This window comes from Lates calcarifer, unplaced genomic scaffold (assembly GCF_001640805.2).
Source record: "Lates calcarifer isolate ASB-BC8 unplaced genomic scaffold, TLL_Latcal_v3 _unitig_4089_quiver_1464, whole genome shotgun sequence".
Taxonomy (NCBI): Eukaryota; Metazoa; Chordata; class Actinopteri; family Centropomidae; genus Lates; species Lates calcarifer.
Window position 1 is genome coordinate 1,064 of NW_026116698.1, and position 20,585 is coordinate 21,648.

At 39.4% G+C, this 20,585-nt stretch overlaps 1 protein-coding gene across 1 annotated transcript; it reads left to right on the plus strand.

Moving 5' to 3' along the window:
• Positions 1–240: 240 nt before the first annotated feature.
• LOC108896217 (leucine-rich repeat-containing protein 3B) lies at positions 241–15,650 on the plus strand. The gene is made up of 2 exons (XM_018695256.2): positions 241–391; positions 9,796–15,650. The coding sequence occupies exon 2, from the start codon at positions 9,939–9,941 to the stop codon at positions 10,719–10,721; it is 783 nt and encodes a 260-aa protein (XP_018550772.1). The 5' UTR covers positions 241–391; positions 9,796–9,938; the 3' UTR covers positions 10,722–15,650.
• Positions 15,651–20,585: the final 4,935 nt, after the last annotated feature.

Consider the following 20,585-nt stretch of genomic DNA (forward strand, 5'->3'; position numbering starts at 1 on the left):
ACAGTATAGAAGTGTGTACCAACCCTCCCTCTGCATAACACAACTGATGGTCTCAGACACACTAAGAAGACAAGAAGTCCCACAAACTAACTCTTGACAAGACCCAGATGTTGTCAATCCAGGTGACAACATAAATTGATTTTTTTTTGCACCAACGTTCACTTTATAGTGAAAAGCTGAGATCGGAAGTGATGTTGTATCTGTTACACGGGTGACTTCACACAGCGAACCCCTCCCTTTCTCACCATTCACTCCTGTGCAGTGATGTACTGAAAGGTAAAGATGTGAATCCACACTGCGACTTGTGCAAACAGCGAGCGGATACTACTGCAGACTGAACACCTTCATATGATATGAACACTTCAACAACAGAGAATTACTGTGACTGCTGGTGAGGAGACTTGTGTCGCCTGTTGCTCCTGTGCCTGCTCTGCCGTATTATGTGTGTGCCGTCTGTCTTCTGCTACCGGTGGCTGCCTTCATTAATTTTTTTTGCATGGAGGGATTGTTTTTGATATATGTGTTTCATAATTTAGATATTGGATGATTCTAAGTGTATACTTTTACTAGCCACTTAGCATTCCACCTGTTCTGATAATTAGACAACATACAACCTTTGATTTGGTGCTGGGCAGCTCAGGTAGGCTGATGCGTGATGTTTTCTCAGGCGCCGTCCTGCCAGACGCCATTATAAAAATTCTACTTCTTGGTTCTTGGCCATTATCGACAGAATATAACATACAAAATGTAAAGAAATGTAAAATATAAAGTGATTAAAAGCCACGTATTAATTCGGGCGTACAAAAAAACTAACAACCAGAGCTTCATTTCTTGTAATTCACAACTTTATTCCTGCTTTGCCTGCAGTTTCCTGCGATCTATTCTCAATGAAACGCAGAGCGGGAGGGCGGTAGCAACCAGTGCAAACCATTTAGAAAAGTTAACATGTTACTGAAATGACTGAAGCTGTGTACATTCATTGGGTGCCGAATTACAATATCACCCGTATAGATTCAGAATCTGTGTATTATTGCACATCTAGTCCAGCTATTGTGTGCCGGTATAGATGGACATATAAAATTACAAAATTATTACACTGAGTTTTGCGTGACGTTCTCCGCATTAATGAAATATAATGGAGCCACAGTTCAGACAACGTGAGGTTTATTTGACTGAAAAAGGGTGATAACGTTGCTTCTGTTTGCGGAGCTAATTGTTACTATCTGCTGTTTACCCAGGTCACAGCCCATGTTTGCAAAGCCATGTCTTTAAATGGATCAGATGCATGCGGCAGTTATATTGTATAGTTGTGTTGAGGCAGGGAGGTTTTCCATATGTACGGCAACAGCTGGATCTTCAAGGGATTCCATAGCCCTGCTGCCTATGCAGTACTCAGGTCCAATCCGGTCAGAAGGAGCTGTAATTAATATTTGATTGTCTTATACATACATGTCTCATTTGGATAGAGAAAGCATCAGACAAATTCTATTAAAATGAAAATGCCGTCTGGTCTTAACAGACTCCTACAATAGATTAAACAATGCAGCTGAAGGTTTTTAATAAGACCAACAGTCTCCACATCTGTGACTACTGCATGTAACTACCATCTGCTGCTTTTCTGATTAGGGTATTGATCAAACTACTTTCTTGGTAAACCTTACATCTCAACAGTTGACCTTATGTACAATGGCTTCAGAAAGTATTCAGACCCCTTCACTTACTCCACTTACTGAATTGTAGATTTAATTTTGATTAGATAACAGTTTGGATTGGGGTGTAAGAATTCTCCAATCCACAGTTTGTTTAGTGTGTGTGAGAGAGAGAGAGAGAGAGAGAGAGAGAGAGAGAGAGCGTGGTGGTGGTTGTGTATTTCAACGAATCATTAGATCCTTTGCTGCTCCACCCAAAACTGTGGTCAGGTGCTCTTTGCTCTTTGCTTTAATTATCTATGGAAATGTGCCTTGAACTTGAGTAGAATCCACCTGTGGCAAATTGAAATGATTGTACAAAGTCTAGAAAGGCACAAACCTGTATATATGAGATCCTGCTGTTCATATTGCATGTTAGGACAAAAAACAAGCCATGAGTTCTTTGTAGACTTCCATGATAACATTGTGGTGAAGCACAGTGGCCTTAAGTCCAAAAGCTGGCCGTCCAGAGTTTCTCTAGCAGAGTTTCAGCAGTCCTCTGCAGAAATTTTAGAACTTGAAGGAAGGATGAATATTTAAGTAGCACTCCATCAGTCAGGCCTTTATTGTAGGGTAGTTAGCTAGAAGCCACATTAAGTAAAAGGAATATGGTATTCCACATACAGCTTTTTAAAGGAGCATGGAAAAGACTCAGGTCTGATGAGGCAGAAATTCAACCCTTCTTGGCAGAGGTCCAAACACTTTGTCTGGTGAACACTCACTTGGCTAATACCATCCCTACATTCAAGCAGGGTGGTGGAAGCATCATGTTATGGGAGTGCTTCTCATCAGCAGGGACAAATACAGACTGGTCAGAATTCAGGCAAGGAATAATGCAGCCAAATACAGAGAAGCTCTTGAAGAAAACATGCTCCAGAGTGCTCACAGCCTGAGTCTCAACTTATAGCATGGTGTTGATGGGAAGCGTGCAGCCAAGACCACACAGGAGTGGCTCTGGGACAAGTCTCTGACTGTCCATGAGTTGCCCAGCCAAAGCCCAGACATAAACCCCATAGAGCGTCTGTGGTTCACAGATGGTCCTCATCCATTCTGATGAAGTTTGAGAGGATCTTCCAGGAAGAGTGGGAGCTCAGAAGAGCTTCTAGGAAGTTCTGTCTGAAAACTTTTGTAAATTAGATATTTCAGTTTTTCATTTTTTAAAGAAATTTGCTAAAAAAAAAAATGTTTTCACTTTATCATTATGTGTTGTTGTATGTAGATTAATGGAAATGTTATCCATTTACAATTAATTTTATAAAGCAAAGTGTGGATATGTGTATCTGACACACACAAACCAACAGTTGCATTCAGAGAATTGTCTTTTCACCTTATGAATGCAAGTCCAGTATTCACACTTTTTTCCCTGTGTTATGGTCTCACTAGAAAAATATCTTGCTCTTTAGCCGCTAAATGCTCCACTGTTTTCACCAGCTATTTGCTACCTTTGTCTTTTTGTTGTTTGGTATTGGGGAGTTGGTCTACAGTGAGTTTGTCAGTACATTTTGTGCTGGAAACAGATGCCTGCTGTGACTGGAAATGGCAATGATGAAAGCAGCGAGACTGAACCAAAACAGTAAAACAGCAGATTGTAAAACAATTAGCTTAAAGATGCTAAAAATGCCCACACAGCTGCAGGAAAGTGCAGATAATTTTCTACACGTTCATCACCATGGGTGACCTCTTTCACATTATACATAGTCATTGTTTATGTACAGATATTGATTAAAAAACTAGATTAACTTCCTCTCATCCAATGACAAATGTATGGGTTAATCAGTATGACTGTATAAATCATTGGAAGTCTAATTACTGGACAACTGTTTAGCAGTTGTGATCTTTTAAGCATATTTGGAAAAGAAACTGCCTTAACTTGAAGATTATCAATCTCTTTCCTGTGTCTATATACATACCATGTGAAACATGTAAACAGTGGTGTTAATTGATATTTTAGCCTGTTACCTGATAGACAGCATGTATGCATCCGTGATTCTTACAGGTGAGGTGATCTGATCTTTCTCCATCCAACCTGTCCTCACAGTGAAGTAGCTTTGCTGGGAGGTTTTGGAAGTTGTAGTGTGTCAGACCTGCCAGACTTGCCTTGTTATCCATCCTGCTAAAAAAATAACTGACAAGCAGAGAGACATAAGTGCCTCTCACCAGCAGGCTAATGATTTTTTGATTGCAAGCTCCTCCCATCTCAGGAAAAGCACAAACATACTGATTACAGGCAATTTTGATGCAGGTTGAAACAACCCTATTTTCCTCATATTTTCCCCCTTTAAAAGCAGAGCTATGCCAGTCCACTGCTACTTAATGGCAGAAAGCACAAAGAATTATGTATATGAATCAACTCTCTATGTTTATTTTAAACATACTATACATATATATAAAAGAAAATACACAATTTGATGCAGTAATCCTGCTTCCTGACCCCAGCATACTGTTCTACTGTATGTAATGAGTTTTATATTACAATTATGATACAATACAATAATATAGAACTTTATTCTTTAAAGCTGCATTAATTGATCATTTCTAAAGCCCCAAAGTGGCAGAACCCTATTGTTTTTGTACCCTATTGAAACTGTTCCTAAGAGAAATGAATCACATTTTGAGGGAAACTTTGTACAAGCCTCAGACATGGTGAAGATTTAAGTTTGATGGGTTTTCTGCATGGGTGTGGCAAAATGCCTCACTAGTAAAGAGGTATCTCACAGTAAGTTTCACTTAGATACAACTGTGCAAGTTGGTATACATATACATAGTATGCATATACATATAGTATATATATGTATATATAGATATATTTTTAAAAAATCCCCCTCCCCAGAGACCTCAAATGTTGTATCTGGAATCTGCTGGAGCCACTCTCCCAGTCTGGGGGTCAGCCCTCAGTGTTCCAATTACCACTGGCACCACTGTTGCCTTTACTTCCCACATCTTGTCTAGCTCCTGTCACCCCTTGATATTTTTCAAGCTTCTCATGTTTCTTCTCCTGTTGTTTGTGGACCAACATGATGTCTGGTTGGTTAACCAGCACCAGTTTGTCAATCTGGATCTGGAGGCTCCTGTGGATCTTAGCTCGATCATTCTCAACCACCTTAGGTAATGTCTTCCACTCTGACAATGGGACATCCAGCCCATACTCAGTGTGTTTCTGTACACTATGCCAGCCACTTGGGTATGGCTTTCTATGTATGCTGTTCCTGCCTGCATCTTACACCCTGCTGTTTTGTGCTGAACTGTCTCAGGGGTGTCTTTGCACAGCCTACACCTGGGGTCCTGTCTGGTGTGGTAGACCCCACCCTCTGCTGATGGTGTACTAAGTGCCTGTTTTTGTGCTGCAATGATTAGTGCTTCTGCACTTTCTTTAAGTCCAACCGTTTCCAGCCACTGGTAGGATTTCTTGATATCAGCCACTTCTTCTGTCGGTGATGTATGCCGTGCAGGGGCTCGTCCCTCCGTGATGGTTCATCATCCTCCTCCTCACTGATTTCTGCTGCCTGAGGTATTCACTTAGCAGCTCTTTGGGGGGCATCTTCCTGATGTACTCCTGTAGTTTTGTTGTTTCCTTCCAGACAGTGGTTCTGACGCTCACTGATCCTCAACCTTATTCATCTCAGCTTGAGATGATGTGTCTGAAAAGCTGCTGGAATTCTTGAATATTAATGGACATAGTCTGGCACAAACTCTGTGCAAAATACACTGTTTACAACAATATTTTTGTCATCATTTGTTTGACAGTTTGTGATCTTACACGTCACCACATGGATGCAGGCTGAAACATGAATACCAGCATGTAGAATGATAGTGTGAACAGAAGGACCAGCTGAGACAAATCGAGGAGCTCGTTCCGAAACGACGGTCTACCTCTGTAGCATGGATGATAAATGTTGTAATCGCGATATGAGATGACTTATATTGTGATATGAGATTTTTTTTCATATTGCACAGCCCTCAGGTGTTCCTCCTAATAACATTTGTCTTTTTTCCCCCAGCTCTTTTGTGCCCAGCTTTGGGTATAAAACAAGAAGCTCAAGGCTTCATTCCAATTTCCAGTTTACAGTCTTTAAATGCACACAGTGATGTTATTCAATGTAAATTTGTGTTATGTTTCAGGTTACACAGAGTTCTGGTGGTGGTTAAGACTGAGTGAGTGTTATTTTCCAAGATCAGAAATGGTAAATAAATTAATAAATTAAAAAAAAAAAATTAAATACATTTTTCCACTTCTTTCTTTGACTCTGACACTTTGAACTTCCATAGAATTAATTGAAAATTCCCTTTTCAAATAATTTTCACACTTCCCACCCCTGATTTTTGTTTGCTTGGTTTTCACTTGATTATTTTACTGAATATTTATCCATTGCAAACAGTATAAATAGCCGGTGGACCTTAATAATGTCTCTGCAGATAAAAGTTGATTGAATTTTGACCTGAATGAAAATCATTTATTGGTAATACCCTCAAAAGATTACAGATGTACATAAAGGATAATTCTAGTGTATATTACAGCCTGGTGCATTTCCCCCCATATGTGCCTTTCTGAGCTGTTATAACTTTGCATTTGCCACTAGAGACTATGCAAGTTCCAGCAAATTGCCCAGTATAATGCATAGCATGATAGCCATTCCTAGCTGCTACAATCTGTGTTTACACAGAAGTGTTTAAATTATTTATGTAAAAATCCTATTTATTTGGAAAGCTTTAGGAGGTTTTGGCAATTGCCCTCATATACAGATGTGGCAAATAGGAAGTTATTAAAACTCATGGAGCCTCAATAGGTTGAAATATCCTGGAATTATCCTTTGAGGTCTTAAAATAAGATGTTGGCACAAGGCCCATCCACAAGCCGAGCGCTGTTTAGAACCTTATTATCAAATTTAAAAAATAATAATTATTATAATAATTAAACAGACAGAAGACTTCATACAGTAGTGTATTCATGTCATCTTAAAGGCCCTTCAAGCTAAGGCCTCCAAACTCCTTTTTTTTGTCACAGTGGCAATGTAGCTCCAAGGGATGACAGTCCATCACTTTGTTCCAGCCTAAAATGTCTCAGCAACTACTGGATTGCCATTTTGTAAAGACATTCATGGTATCCTAAAGATGAATCCTAATGACTTGATGATTTCCTGACTTCCCATCTAGGGCCACCAGCAGGTCAAAGTTTTCACTTATTCTGTGAAATATCTACTTGATGGACTGGCATAGTATTTTGTACAGACATTCATGGTTCCCGAACAATGTATCCTAAACATGAGTTTTCTTCTGGTACCAGAATATTTGATATTTGTATTTTCCAATGAAATGGTGCTGTATACATAGAATTGAAATGTCTTAACAAGTGTTGAATGGCTTGACACCAAATTTGGTTCAGACATTATATTCTCCTTTGGATCATTTTTATAACTTAGAATTTTTCACCATGCCACTAACATCAGAAACTACAATACAGAAAAGTAATTACTATGATTGTAAATAAAAAAAAGTGTGTGCCCAGGTAGAGCTGCTAGTGTGGCTGTAGGTTTAGTCTTGTTTTTATTTTACACATGACATGAAATATCTACAAAATATCACAATATCACAATACTGAAGTAATTTCTAAGGGGAGATTATTATTACATAAAGGGAAGGTAGCATTATAAATCAATAGCAGCTCCCACAAATCAGGACTGAAAGACATGGGAATAGGAACTGTACAAACTACTTTTAAAAAGTCTAAACAAAAGCATTGTACAAAGTACAATGTATTGTAATCAACCATTATATTGTAATTGTAATGTATTTCTGCTTTTTGTGCACTTATGTGGATCCACTTACAGCTTTTGTTATTCCTGTTGTGCTGTGACTCTTTCTGAAGAACCAACCAGTACTAGTGAGATCATTTATAAGGTGGCATTAATGAACAGCAATAATGAGGACACAATCTAGGAGATCAGGCCTCCCATAAGCACAGTGCAAATTTAATAGATTCAGCAAGCGTGTTTCCATACAATAGGTTTTGCCTCTCATGGCAGAGCAGCGACTGGAAAAACAGCTCGATGGGGACTGGGAGCTGCCACTAGTCCTCACTGTGCTGCAGAAAACAGATTATTCCTTGCTTCTCCTCTTTCTCATAGGTTGTTGTTAGACATTATTGCTACATCTGTGCCAACAAATAAGTGGAAGATCGGTAAAGGTAGAATATATTTATTCATCCTCCACAAGCTCTCTCACTAAACAAACAAAACACTGTTGAATGCCTTTCAGTTTACAAAGAATAATATGGAATAATAATGTAAGGGTTATTTTTCTGTTCAGACCCTATGTATTCCAAATAAACATAAAATACAAATAAAACATATTACTTTCTGTAAACCATTACATTTCCCTGGAAAACAGCTGCAAGGTTCAAAGAATTAGTCATTTTTACAGCTTTCATGAAACACCAAAATGGAAACTTTGCTGTGAATACAAGAAAAGAATAATTTAACACAGTATGTGCTTTTTTTGGGGGGGTGATGGTATGAGGAACATCTCTGTATGCTGTCATGAGATCTGCTGTAAAACTGTGACTTATTCTAACAATGTGTTGTGTCTGAGAGCAGTGTGAGGTGGATGTGGTGAAATTAGTCACCTTTGTTAGCAAGTTGTCACAAATCACATTACTTCCTTTCTTACAGGGCAGGAATGCTGTTGTGGAAATAATACCTGCAGTTGTAAATAAAAACTCTATTTCAGTTTCCCCCATGCCTTCCATAGAGGCATGTTAATTTTGTTCATTCAGTTTGGAAAATATGGACAGGGCTGTTTTTAGGCAAAGGTGAGCTAGGCAGACACTGAAGCCACCAACAGATGGAGGGGTGCCAGGAGGGGGTGGGGTGGTGGGGTGCAGTTTCTCCCAGTACACACACATGGTTGAATAAACTCCATACTGGGGGCTGAAATTCACGTGTCACTCTCATGTGATTTTTATTTTTTGACCACCTAGGGGCAACAGAACCAAGTGTGTACTCTTAACACAGACATACTGTATCATCACTTTTAAGTTGATATATTGAACTTGTGAGCAAACAATTGCTTATTTACACGTTTAGTAATTATAGAGCAACATTATCATTTTTTTGGAATCTTGTCTCGGTCTGAATGTGGCCTCTGCCAACTCCTAAGAAAATTATCTGGCTCTTAAGCTGCTAAATGCTCCACTATGCACACCAGCTAGTCTCCACCTGTGTCTGTCTTCTGTGTGATGCGGAGGAGGCACTATAGAATGTGTTTTTCCAGAGTAACATCCATGCAACATTGTCCCGTGTTGGTCATTGAATATGGTGCCGCACATCCATATAATAACCTAAACTCACAATAAAGCCCCATAATGCAAAGGAAAGCTGCAGATTCAGGTTCTATTATCTGTATAGATTTATCTCCACAAATAACCCCTTACACATTGTTGCATTGTTTTCACATTGTCACTGGATATATTATTATCATAAAAATATAAGTCATAGCTGCTTTAAGTAAAATTTTGTGCCCCATGTTCATTTGCTCATAGAGTGAGTGAAAGAATCAGAGATGTGAATGACCAGATCACATACTGTACTTCTGTTACTGTGGCCTCTAAAACTCTGGAAGCTGCTTATCAACTGTAAGTGAGAAGTGAGTCTTGGGAACCCCACTGTCAGACTAGTGAATGTTTGCTGTCAGGTGTCACGAGTCAAATTTCAGGCCAGTTGTGAAACAAAAGACAAGAAAAATTTTGAGGATATCAGTCAGTAAAAATAACAATCTTTAATAATAATGTGTCCAAGTAAAGAATCAGCCATATTTGTCATTGCATTGTCATATAAAGAATTAAGCTCCTTTAAAATAATTTCAGAAAGGTTTTACTTTAGGTTTGACCTTAAGGATTTGTTGCTTAAACCACCTGGAGATAAAAGTTAAGACGAAATCTGTAAAATGTGGTTTCAGTTTGTCAGAAATTCAAACTAATGCAGTTATCCACATTTGATGAGGTCCATGATAGTGATACTGAAGAACAGAGCAACAAATAAAGTGTCACACCAGGATAAAAGCTGGTTATGGGCAACCCATAACCTTAATGTCTTTCTGTTTGGTCTTATTTCAGGCCTCAACCCAGCATGATAATATTATTTCACACTCCAGTATCTCCAGTGGGCAGACAGTAAGGACCAGTCGGCACTATGCGATGTGTGTAAGAGACCAATGGTGTTGTGGCCCCAGGCGGGATGCTGCTGACGGCTGGTCAGTATGACTCTGCTGGACGTGTGGCTGTCACGCTCCATCCCCATGTGCCTGCTCCTTCAGAGCCTTGTACTCATGGCCCTGTGCTTCCCCTCGGCCAGCATGTGTCCCAAGGGCTGCATCTGCCAGCGCGATCCCCACCTCCACGGACTCAATGTTACCTGCAGTCAGTCCCGCCTCAAAGAGATCCCTCCCAGCCTCCCGGTTGATACTGTCCTGCTGAGGTTGGATCACAACCAAATAGGAGCTGTGCCCGATCAAACCTTCCATGGGCTTAGACTTTTGAGAGAGCTCAATCTTTCATACAATGCGGTGGAGACTTTAGGGGAGGCGGCCTTCAGTGGCATAGAAGGGACTTTACAGGTACTGGACCTCTCCCACAACCGTATTACTAGCGTACACAAGGATGCTTTTGCTCGGCTCAAGGCCCGCGTCATTGTGGACGATAACCCCTGGCATTGTGACTGTGCCCTCCAGCAGGCTATCAGTGGAATGGCCCATAACCACGAAGCCGCCGCCCGGGTTCTCTGCAGGAGCTCAGAGCTTCGTGACCAGGAGGGAAGACCGTTCTTGGCAGTAGACACTGACCTCTGTAACCTGGCCAAAAGGACCACAGACTATGCGATGCTGGTTACCATGTTCGGTTGGTTTGCCATGGTCATTTCATATGTGGTGTATTATGTTCGGCAGAATCAGGAGGATGCCCGACGCCACTTGGAGTACCTCAAGTCTCTCCCTAGCAAACCCAAGAAACCTGACGAGGCTGATGATATTAGCACTGTTGTCTGACAGTAGCGTCAATGTGACTGTGTCCACCACAAACCGAATGAACACCAAAATGTTTATGTAACAGGACCCACTTTTAGTGTTTACTATTTGTACTACTAGTGATGTGAGCATCAAAACTGCTGATAAATCTTTGTATTTTGGAAATTTTGTTGAATGTCCGCACCAGGGTTTGTTCATGACTGATCTGAGATAAGACAAGAAGGGAGGCCACAGAGTCCAAAGGCCAATATTATCTTTTCTACAGAAATCACTTACAGAGTTTTGAAAATTTGATTCTCAGGTTTAAATACTGACATGATAATGGCTGTTTTTAGATGAAAATTTGGAATATCTGATAAAAAGAAATATATTTGTAACACATGATACCCAATACTCCATTTCCCAGAGCTTTCATTTTCGTATCCCAAAGCCCACTACAAGATGTACACTGAGTTTTGTAAACACTTAATTAAATTAATTGCATCTTCCATGTCCCTTAAAATTACATTTAATTTCCAATATTTACAATTTCACAGTGTAACATCATTTTAGACTATTAAAGTTTTGAATACAGGGTATGTATATATGAGGTATAAAGTGGTCTCACCTCCCTGCTTTCTTTGAGCAATGATGACCTGTCTTTGATACAAAGACATCACAATTACAACGAAAACATTTTCACAATAGAGACAGGTAGGCTAGATTGCATGGTGCTCTCTCATTGTGGCTATACTGGATACCTGTTTTTTTCCAAGAAAATAAAAGAAACAATGAAATGTTAAGGAAGATTAAAAACAAAAATGCTCTCTTGAGAAATTATGCGATACCAAGTAAGCATTTCTGATGTGCAGACTTTCTTGGGGGAAGTTATGAGATGCTAAATTAAGATTTTGATTTACTAAATCAAAACTACAAGATATGTTGTGTCAAAATGATGAGGTTCTATGTCAAGATTCTGATTTACCATGTCAAAATTAGGACATTTACTGTCAAGCAACTCAAAATGATCATATATTAAATTACTTAAAATGCTCTACTTTTTAAATTAAAATTAGTTAGTCGTAATGGTATGGCTTTAGTTAACTTATCAATACAACCTATTAGGTCACCATTACGAGCCAGGCGAAAATTAGCTTAGAACCAGTAATTGATAAAAACCCTGAATGCTGAGGGATATGAGGCATTACATACTAGATAGCGTTTTAAAAAACTGGCCCCAGAATGGCACTTGTTCCAGGAGGAGCGGTTAAGAAAGGCAATCCTTGACCATGGAAATAATAGTCTGACAAAATAATATTAACTGAAGGTCCAGTTACTAACTTGTTCTGAGCTTTCAACCATATCCTACAGTCTCCATTAGTGGTTGTGAAGCGTACAGGTTGTCACAAGTTGACAGAACTTTGACCAGGGAACAAAAATGTATCAAAATTGATCAATTACCCAAAAGGAGAGGATGAATCCCATCTAGATTTGAAGAGGATGAACACTGCTACATCAATAGGGACCACCAGAAGCATCCTAGTGGGACACTCGTTACATGGCTCAGCTGTCTGAACTTCTAGCTATTCAACACTTTTAAATCTTTGCTGGTACTCTTTAAAGACAGGGCTGGCTAGGTTTGATATCCTGTGCAACTTCTGTTGGGAACACCACATTAGTGAAGTGATGAGCACCCTGGACACTAGACAGAATGAACACTGGAGACATCATCAGATGCTATTAGCTGTTTGTGTACACTACAAAGTGCAATCAAAAATTGTACCTGATAGAAATTTGGCCACATTCTCCTTCAAAATAGTCACTTTATGCAGTGATACACCAGCGATCCTACTGTGCTTGAAACACTCCATGAAAGTCCCGTTCTGTAAGTTCGTCAAGCAGCATCTGATGCGCACTGGACCTCCTCCACTGTGACAAAACGCTGACCATTACGTATGAATTTTATTTGCAGAAGAGGAAGTAGTAGCAGGGAACCAGATTCAGTGAATAGGGCAGGTGCAGAGCAACAAGTGTGTTGGTGCAGCCAATAAATGTGCACTTGAAAATATGCTCTGAGCAGGTGAGTTGTCATGATGGAGTACCCCATTGCCATTGCACCAGATTTCAGGCAATTTGCACCAAAAGTCCTCCCTCAAATGCCTCAGAACAGTGTCAGTGTAGAACTTGACATTGACAGTATGACCCTGTGCACAACGCTGCAAATGTCAAAGAAAAAGACACGTAATGTTCTTCCCTTGGTCCTGGAGACTGCAGGCTCTTCCACTGCAAAGACTGCTGTTTGGTCTGTTTGGTGTAGCTGTAGACCCACCTCTCATCACCAGTAATGGTGGGTCATCATGGACTTGTTGATAGAGATCCTCACAGACTTTAACACATGTAACACAGGTCCAGATGTTGATTGTGCAACTCAACATGGAATATGTACAACAGTTATTGCTTACCATGCCACACACTGTTCACAACTGTCTTGGAGCTTTTTGATCACACCTTGTAAACCCAAACTGGTCACAGCACTGACTGGGTATGGGTCTAAGTCATCAACCTGAGACCATCTTTGAACCAGCCCAAGGCCCTTGAAGTGATGCTCATGTCAGTTCATTCTACACGTCTTACAATTTATGTCTAATGATGACATTTAGTGCCAGTACAGGAAGCAGTATACCTTCTAAGTGGCAAGTCAAGAAGTAATGGTGTGGTGGTTGGTGTGATGGAACAATGTGTAGCGTGTCTGTCTTTGATGCAGGAAACAATTTGAGTCCTCTCACTGAGTATTAATGTTATTAACCCCATCCATGAGCTCTAACCTTACCTGTACCCTCATTGCCATGCACAGGTAGTGTAGAAAGTGAGAATATTAGAAAGGTTGGCATTGAAAGTAAAAAAAAAAAAAACTGTTATTCTGGGGTATTGCAGATTTGACATTATCATTATTTTGTCTCTATTAACAAGGTTTTTTTATTATGGGACTTAATTTCTGTAGGTCATGTGATGACACTCTGAGCTAACTGAACTGAGCAAACTCAATCTGCAGACTAAGACTGTTAGAAACGACTGAATGCTCTGGAATAAGCTAGTAAGGGCCACTACAGACAAAATTTGCCTGTCCCAGACACATTTCTTAGAGTGAACGCACAAATCCTAAAATCAGCATGATCAAAAACAAAACATAATGGAAAGAGAGGGTGAAGATAGGGTGTTCCAGAGATTGTGTGCACACAAGAGTTAGAGGGGAGGACTAAGCTCTGGCCTTTGTCAAGCTCTGTCACTGGCTGGACATAAACTAACTTGTTGTCATTTCCAGCAGGTTTTTCTCATCAGGTATTGCTATCATTTGCTCCTTTTCGCAGAGCTATCCAGTCAGAATGATCTTGTAATCAATGAATCTCGTCTGAGATTAGTTGTGTTGTTTGAGCTCCCTCTCACCTACATGGCAACAGTCCAGGACAAGAAATGTTTTGTAGTTTGTGCAACTGCATCTCTGAGGTTCTCAAAGTCTTGTAGTCTGTACTTGCCCTAAGCAGACCTTGAGTTTAGATTATTTTGTCAACCCAGGGTGTCTTATATGATGTTGTGGAACCTAAAGTCGTTGTGTTGTACTGTACATTTCTTCTTTCGGTTTGTGAAGTCTACGTTTGTTCTTGTTGTCTTCAGTCAGTTGTTGTCAGAGTAGATCTGATATGTATATCTGCACTGATCAAATGTAAGCACAAGACTAAATGTCTGTTTCTGTGGACTCCTCTTGTAGGGGGTTTGTTTGTGGTTTGAGTGAATCCTTCGGAAAAAGAACTGGTAATTATTACTGTTTGCTCTGCCATTTTCCATTTCTTTCTTACCAGGCCCTCTCAGGGGGAGGACAGATTTATCAAGCATGGGGATGGCAATCACCACAAATTAAAACAAACATCCCCAAGTCAAGCTGCCAATGCATGCATCATTTCCCTTTAATAACACTGAGTACAGTAATGTTCCCAGCAGTGGGTGAAGAGAAAATGATGCTGTCATTTCCTCAAATGGCTTCCCTCCCATCACAGTCACTGGAGCCCACTAAAACATAGGACCAAAGAAAAACAATGAAAGTCAAATGAAAGACAAGACAATGTAAAAGTAGAGGAAATTAGATTTTCACCCCAAAAAAAATCTAAAATACAAAAAAAACCCCAAACCTATTTCATAAATACTACCAACTTTAAAGAATTACTTTTAAAAATCATGCACGATAGTTAACATGTTCGATACTGGGTGTTGGTGGAATCGTGAAATTTCCCTTCAGTTCATGTTTATGTTGTTTGTCACATAATTTGTACAATAATGGTTCTTAAAATGATGCTTAGGGGATATGCAACGAGAATACGTAGATAGTAAACACTAGGATCACATGTAAATAGGATGTTGATGTTGTGTGAAATACTTGAAATCCCTTTAATCAGTTGTTCTTGAATGTGCTACACCCCTTAGCCTTGTCTTGTAGAGGCAACATTATACTCCTCATGACAGGATCAGGATAGTCTATAAAATGCATGTACAATGTAATGAAGCACAGTGTAGCCAAGGACCTGAAAGTATTTCTAAGTGCCTGAATACTTATCTAACCATTTTATTTTTTTCTTTTACATCTTCTCTCACCATCTCTCTTTGTTCTAAACATTCTTCATTAAGGATTCTTACTGTTCATGTATTTGTCAATTTAGGTTTATTTTGCAAGTTAGAAAAAAAACAGTATCAACTATGTTGATGTAACAAGTTGTGAAACTGAATTATACTATACCATATTACAGTTTTCTGTGCACCAACAGAGCAGTGTGTGATAGACATTCACAGTTAAGAAAGAAAATGTTAGCGCTGACTAACAAGGTTTTGTTGTAATGGCATGACATACGGAAAATGAAATAAAGGAAGTATGCATTGGTTCTTGGTATATTTTATTTCTCTGTTGATTTTAAAATACAAAGCTTTGAGCGCTAAATTAGGTTTTTTTTGTTTGTTTGTTTGTTTGTTTTTCAGGAATAAATAGCTCAACACAGAGTATGGCCTTTGTGTTGGTGTCTATGTGTTTTCCAGTGTATTTTATTTCCCAAGAGTTCACAGCCTCCAATAGTTGTCTTCCCTGAAATAACAATATTGCAAATATACATATTCCAGCAATACTGTTACTACTTTTTAAGGCTTGGCTTTTTAATGTCTCATCAAAACTTGAATGAGACTGCTACTATCTGTCTCATGTTTAATGTAGCGGGGGGCATATTAGCTTGGCACAGGGGTCAGAAGTGGAGGATTGCTGGGTTGTCACCATGGATAATGCTGTGTTCACGTTGTTCATACCGTACAAACAGCCCAGTGGGAAAAACCATTCACGTTAGCCTCTTAGTTGTATTTATGAGTCAGAAATATCATTTCTGAAATATCATTTCTGACAGCTACAATATCTCCCATTTGATGATCAGAATTTCCTGAAGTAGCAACAAATACAAATGATCAAATCTGAGTTTTTTCTGCTGTTCAAATTCTGCTCACATTGTGTTGATGTAGCATAAGCTAGCTGTTAATGGCCATAAACACTATTAACAGGGGGATTAAATGTTAATGGTTATTGGATTAGCAGGACCATGCTTTGCCACAAAGCTGAAACAGGACTATTTTTGTGAGCCCATTAATGTCATCTTTTTAGAGACACATGGTTCTCACAGGACAGTGATGCTGCAGACATATCATGATCTTGTAGAATATGATGCTCTGTTGTTGATTAAACTATCCAAATTCTTCAGCATATTCAAGCCAGTCCTTTGTGTGTACCACTAAACCTTTCAACACTTTGCTGAGATGAATCATCCATGACTGAGACCTTACACCAGGCCCTTCTCACAGTAGGTATTTCAACTTGTCATTGCAGGTTAAGCACAGGTGTAACTGGTAATTCACTCCTGAATTTACTCCCTCCAGGAGGTCAGTGGAGACATGGACATGGCTGTTGGCGTTCTCGGTGGCTATGAATCTGCAAAGGATGGCATCTGGGAAATCCTCCTTGATGATGATCGAGTGGTGGAGGCAGAGGAAGCCATTTGGTGAAAAATAGAGAAAAAAAATAAAGAAATTAAGACCCCCCCCAGTAATCATGACCTCTTTACTCTGAGATAAATGGCACTGAATAATGACTTTACATTACACATCAAGCTTCACAGGATGAGCACAAATGAAAAATTTGCATTACAACGTATGATCTCTAACTATTACTGTGACATAAAATGTAAATGAGATATTAAATAAATACTTACCCTTCTTCCAATGGTTATTAGACCCCGTCATGGTAGAAACCAAACCATCTGAGAGTGCCTCAGTCTTGGCTGCTGTGCTGAAGTGTGGTAGGGATTCTGGGGCCTTATTAACTAAAAACCGTTGAAGCCGTTGCTGTTTTATAATACCTTGTTTACGTGTTGGTGGGTGGGTTTTTTAATGTGTAAATTCTTCTCTCTAGCTCCACTAGATTATTGGATTAATGAAAGCTCTGCCCATTTTCTTAGTATGTTCCATATTTTGCCACACCTTCACTCACCATTGTTGAGCAGCGGCAGGTGTGATGGTTTATTTGTAACTGGTTATCAGAAGTGTATTTTAAATATATTGATACTGAGAATATTAATATTATTTTGTATTTTATTAATGTAAATACACTAACTAATTAATGACTAATGTTCCCTTGCTAGCTAATAGCCTAATCAACTAATAGCCTAAGGGAGAAAGGCTGTCTGTTGTGTGCACAAATAAACAAAGCATGGAAACAAATTCTTTAAAACGTGGGAACAAGTTAACTAAAACATTGTAATGAATTGATCAAAATGTGGGAACGACCTGTATCTTAATTGCACACAATTACATTTTGAGTGATCAACATAGTATAACGTGGCTTTATTTATATATATATCTATATATATTTCTCTGAATGACTACTCTTTGCAAGTAGATTATTGAAAAGTTTATAAGTGGGGAATCAGGGATCGGAGCTGGAGCAGACAAAGGAGCAGAGCATGTAGAATAGAATGGATCCTCAGCAGATGGGTGGAGAGGTGGGTGAGGCAAACAAAGTGGAGCAGTGATTGAGAATAAACTTGAGGCATAGACACATGGATAAAACTGAAGTCATGAAAACACAAGGAAACGTACAGAAACAGGGTCAGGTGAGGATCAGATCTCCAGTGTGCTGTTGATGTCTTTGTTCTATCTGAGTTTCATCTTTTCATGAACAGGACAGTGAGCAGAGATAATAATGTTAAACCATTCTGGATTGGATAATTGGTAATATTTCCCATCAACCAGAAAATATTCCAAAACATTCCTAAAGATGTCCCAACTTTTGCTGATGAGCTACAAACTCTGTGTCTGTACATAGGTAGTGTAGAACAAATTGTGTTACTACACTCTCTGATGTATCATAACAATAGTGCTGGAAGTAGTACTGTATATTGCCATCAAAATGGCAAGAAAAAAAGCAAGTAACAAAGGAAGACAGACTGTTTGGTTGGGGGCTCATCGTTCAGCAAGATAATGAGCCGGAACATAAGAGGAAAAGAACTAGATGGTGGCTTCACATGACGGAAGACGAGCACAGTCTCCAGACTTAAACCCCATGGAGCTGGTTTGGGATGAACTGGACAGAGGGTGGAAGCAAAGCAAGTACAACACAATGCACAAAACCATGAAATATAATGACAGAGACAGCGCGCTAAGAATGTATTGCCCCTAAAAGAACAGGTGATGCAAAATCCATAATCATGAGAACACCAACTGCTATGAATAATCCCTAGATAATAAAATAAGTGTAATTCAGTGTACAGTTTTGATGGTCAAGATGCATATAGCTTGTTAAGTACTTAATGGCAAAATATTACCATTAAGCAAGCCTAATGGCAGTGAGGTAAAAGCAGTGAGAGAAGTCTATAGAGTTTGGTCTGCAGGCTTCTTTATGATGCCAAGAGCCCAGACAGCACTCTGAGGCTATATCTCCTCAAGAGGTCAATATCAACCACTTCCCCTGTGTCGCAGACAGTGCTTTCAAAGTAGCTGAGTTACTGTGGCCCAACATTTGCCATCACACGCTTATAACAACCATGTAGCAAACTGTCCTGGGTAGGATCCCTCTCTGAGACAGACTTTAATACTATTGAACATCGTCATATACATATACATATACATATAACATGGAATGACATGATGATTCAGTTTTGGTGATTTGAATAATGATGATCTTACAACTTACACATTTCACATGAAGAACCCTGGCATCTAACAAAACAAACTTTTCTCACATAAACAATATTTCACTGGTCTGAAAGCTGGCATCGTGTAAATCCAGAATTTCCCATCCTGGGAAAAGCGTCCCAGACTCCTGAGTGATTCCACAAAGAAAAAGTGCTTTTTGCTCACGTCATGTTTTATTTATTTATTTTTTATTTTTTTGCAATTTCCCTATATTAAGTATGGTACACATTTCAAGCTGTACACTTACAGTCAGTGTCAACTTTATGTAAGACTAAGGTGTTGTTTGCCCTGTGGAAACATCTGTGTTGAGTCTGAGAAGCTAAGGCCACAACAACTCCCACAATGCTCCTGTTTTTACTTCTGCTGCTACTGTAGTTGCTTTTAACACTACAAACAGCTTCCTCCCGCATATGAGGTCACAGCTCTTGTTCTTACATGCTGTACAGTATGTGGGTTGACCTGGAGGAGCCTGTGTGCAGCACGCCTGTGAAGACAATCTGTTTTTAGTCACTTTCACACCTGATGACTGTGGACGCTCACTTGTTTATCTCACTCCTTTAACATTCATTTCCTTGATTCCCCCGACGCTCCTGCTAAACTGGGAGGTGCGAAACCTCATTAGATAAAAAAAATAGATAAATTTTAAAAAAAAGCTGAAAAACACTAGCTCGCTGTTGTATTAACTCACTGCACTTTGCAAAGGAAAACATGACATTTTGTATAAATGCACAATTTCATAAGTAGGAGGTGCCAAGTTCTTTCCTCTGTTTCTCCTACTGTACTGTATTACTGTATTTATGCAGGATGTGTAGCCAGTCTGGGAATGACACACCTCCTGGTCTTTGAGTGCAGTCTGCAGATGAGTCAGGAGAAGAAAGATGCGCATGCTCCTCTAATGTTTCCACCATAGTTAAAAGCAATACAGTTCTGACACTGAAATCTGTGTGTGACTTCCATTTCTGAAAACCACAGATAATCAAGGCACATAGGTGATGAAGGAAAACATTGGAAATGTGCAACGAAGTTTCAAAATTTTTCTGAAGCCCTCTAAGGTGTGTATCTCTCTCTGAAATTCTCCAGCTGATTCATGGATGGAACAATAAAAGCTGACTTCCAACTGAAAGCCTCTTTGTTTATCCTGTGCTTTGTGAAAAGTGGATGTCTCATACTGTTATCTTTAAGTTTATTTATTTGCTATGATCTAATGAAAAAAATAAAAAATAAAAAAAACTTGCAGCCTCCTGTTGTGGTTTGGACTGAGTAGGTGGTTTCAAAGAAATCTCACTTATTGGTACAGAGCTCAGGTTGTTTTTCTACAGTCTTGAGAGTGGAGGGAGTCATGAGGAAAATGCCAGTTTCTTTCAAATCTCATAAGAAAAAGCATGAAAACAAGCAGGGCTTAGAGAAGAACCAGGTTTTGACTGTTACCATCTAAACAAATCTCCTGTTTCCATCCCTGACCTGCTGAGTAGACGTTTTACTGTGTTAGTCATCAGCTACACCACATATTTTAGACTATACTGCTCCTGTGAATGCAAACAGAGGAACACAGATAATTACTTGGAGTGCCACAGATCATTCAGATTCACTCAGTTACTCATTCATTCTCTGCTCGCTGCCATGTTCAGTAACTGT

Excerpts from the sequence above, each read along its gene's own strand:
- LOC108896217 (XM_018695256.2), top strand. The coding sequence starts at position 9,939 with ATGACTCTGCTGGACGTGTGGCTGTCACGCTCCATCCCCATGTGCCTG.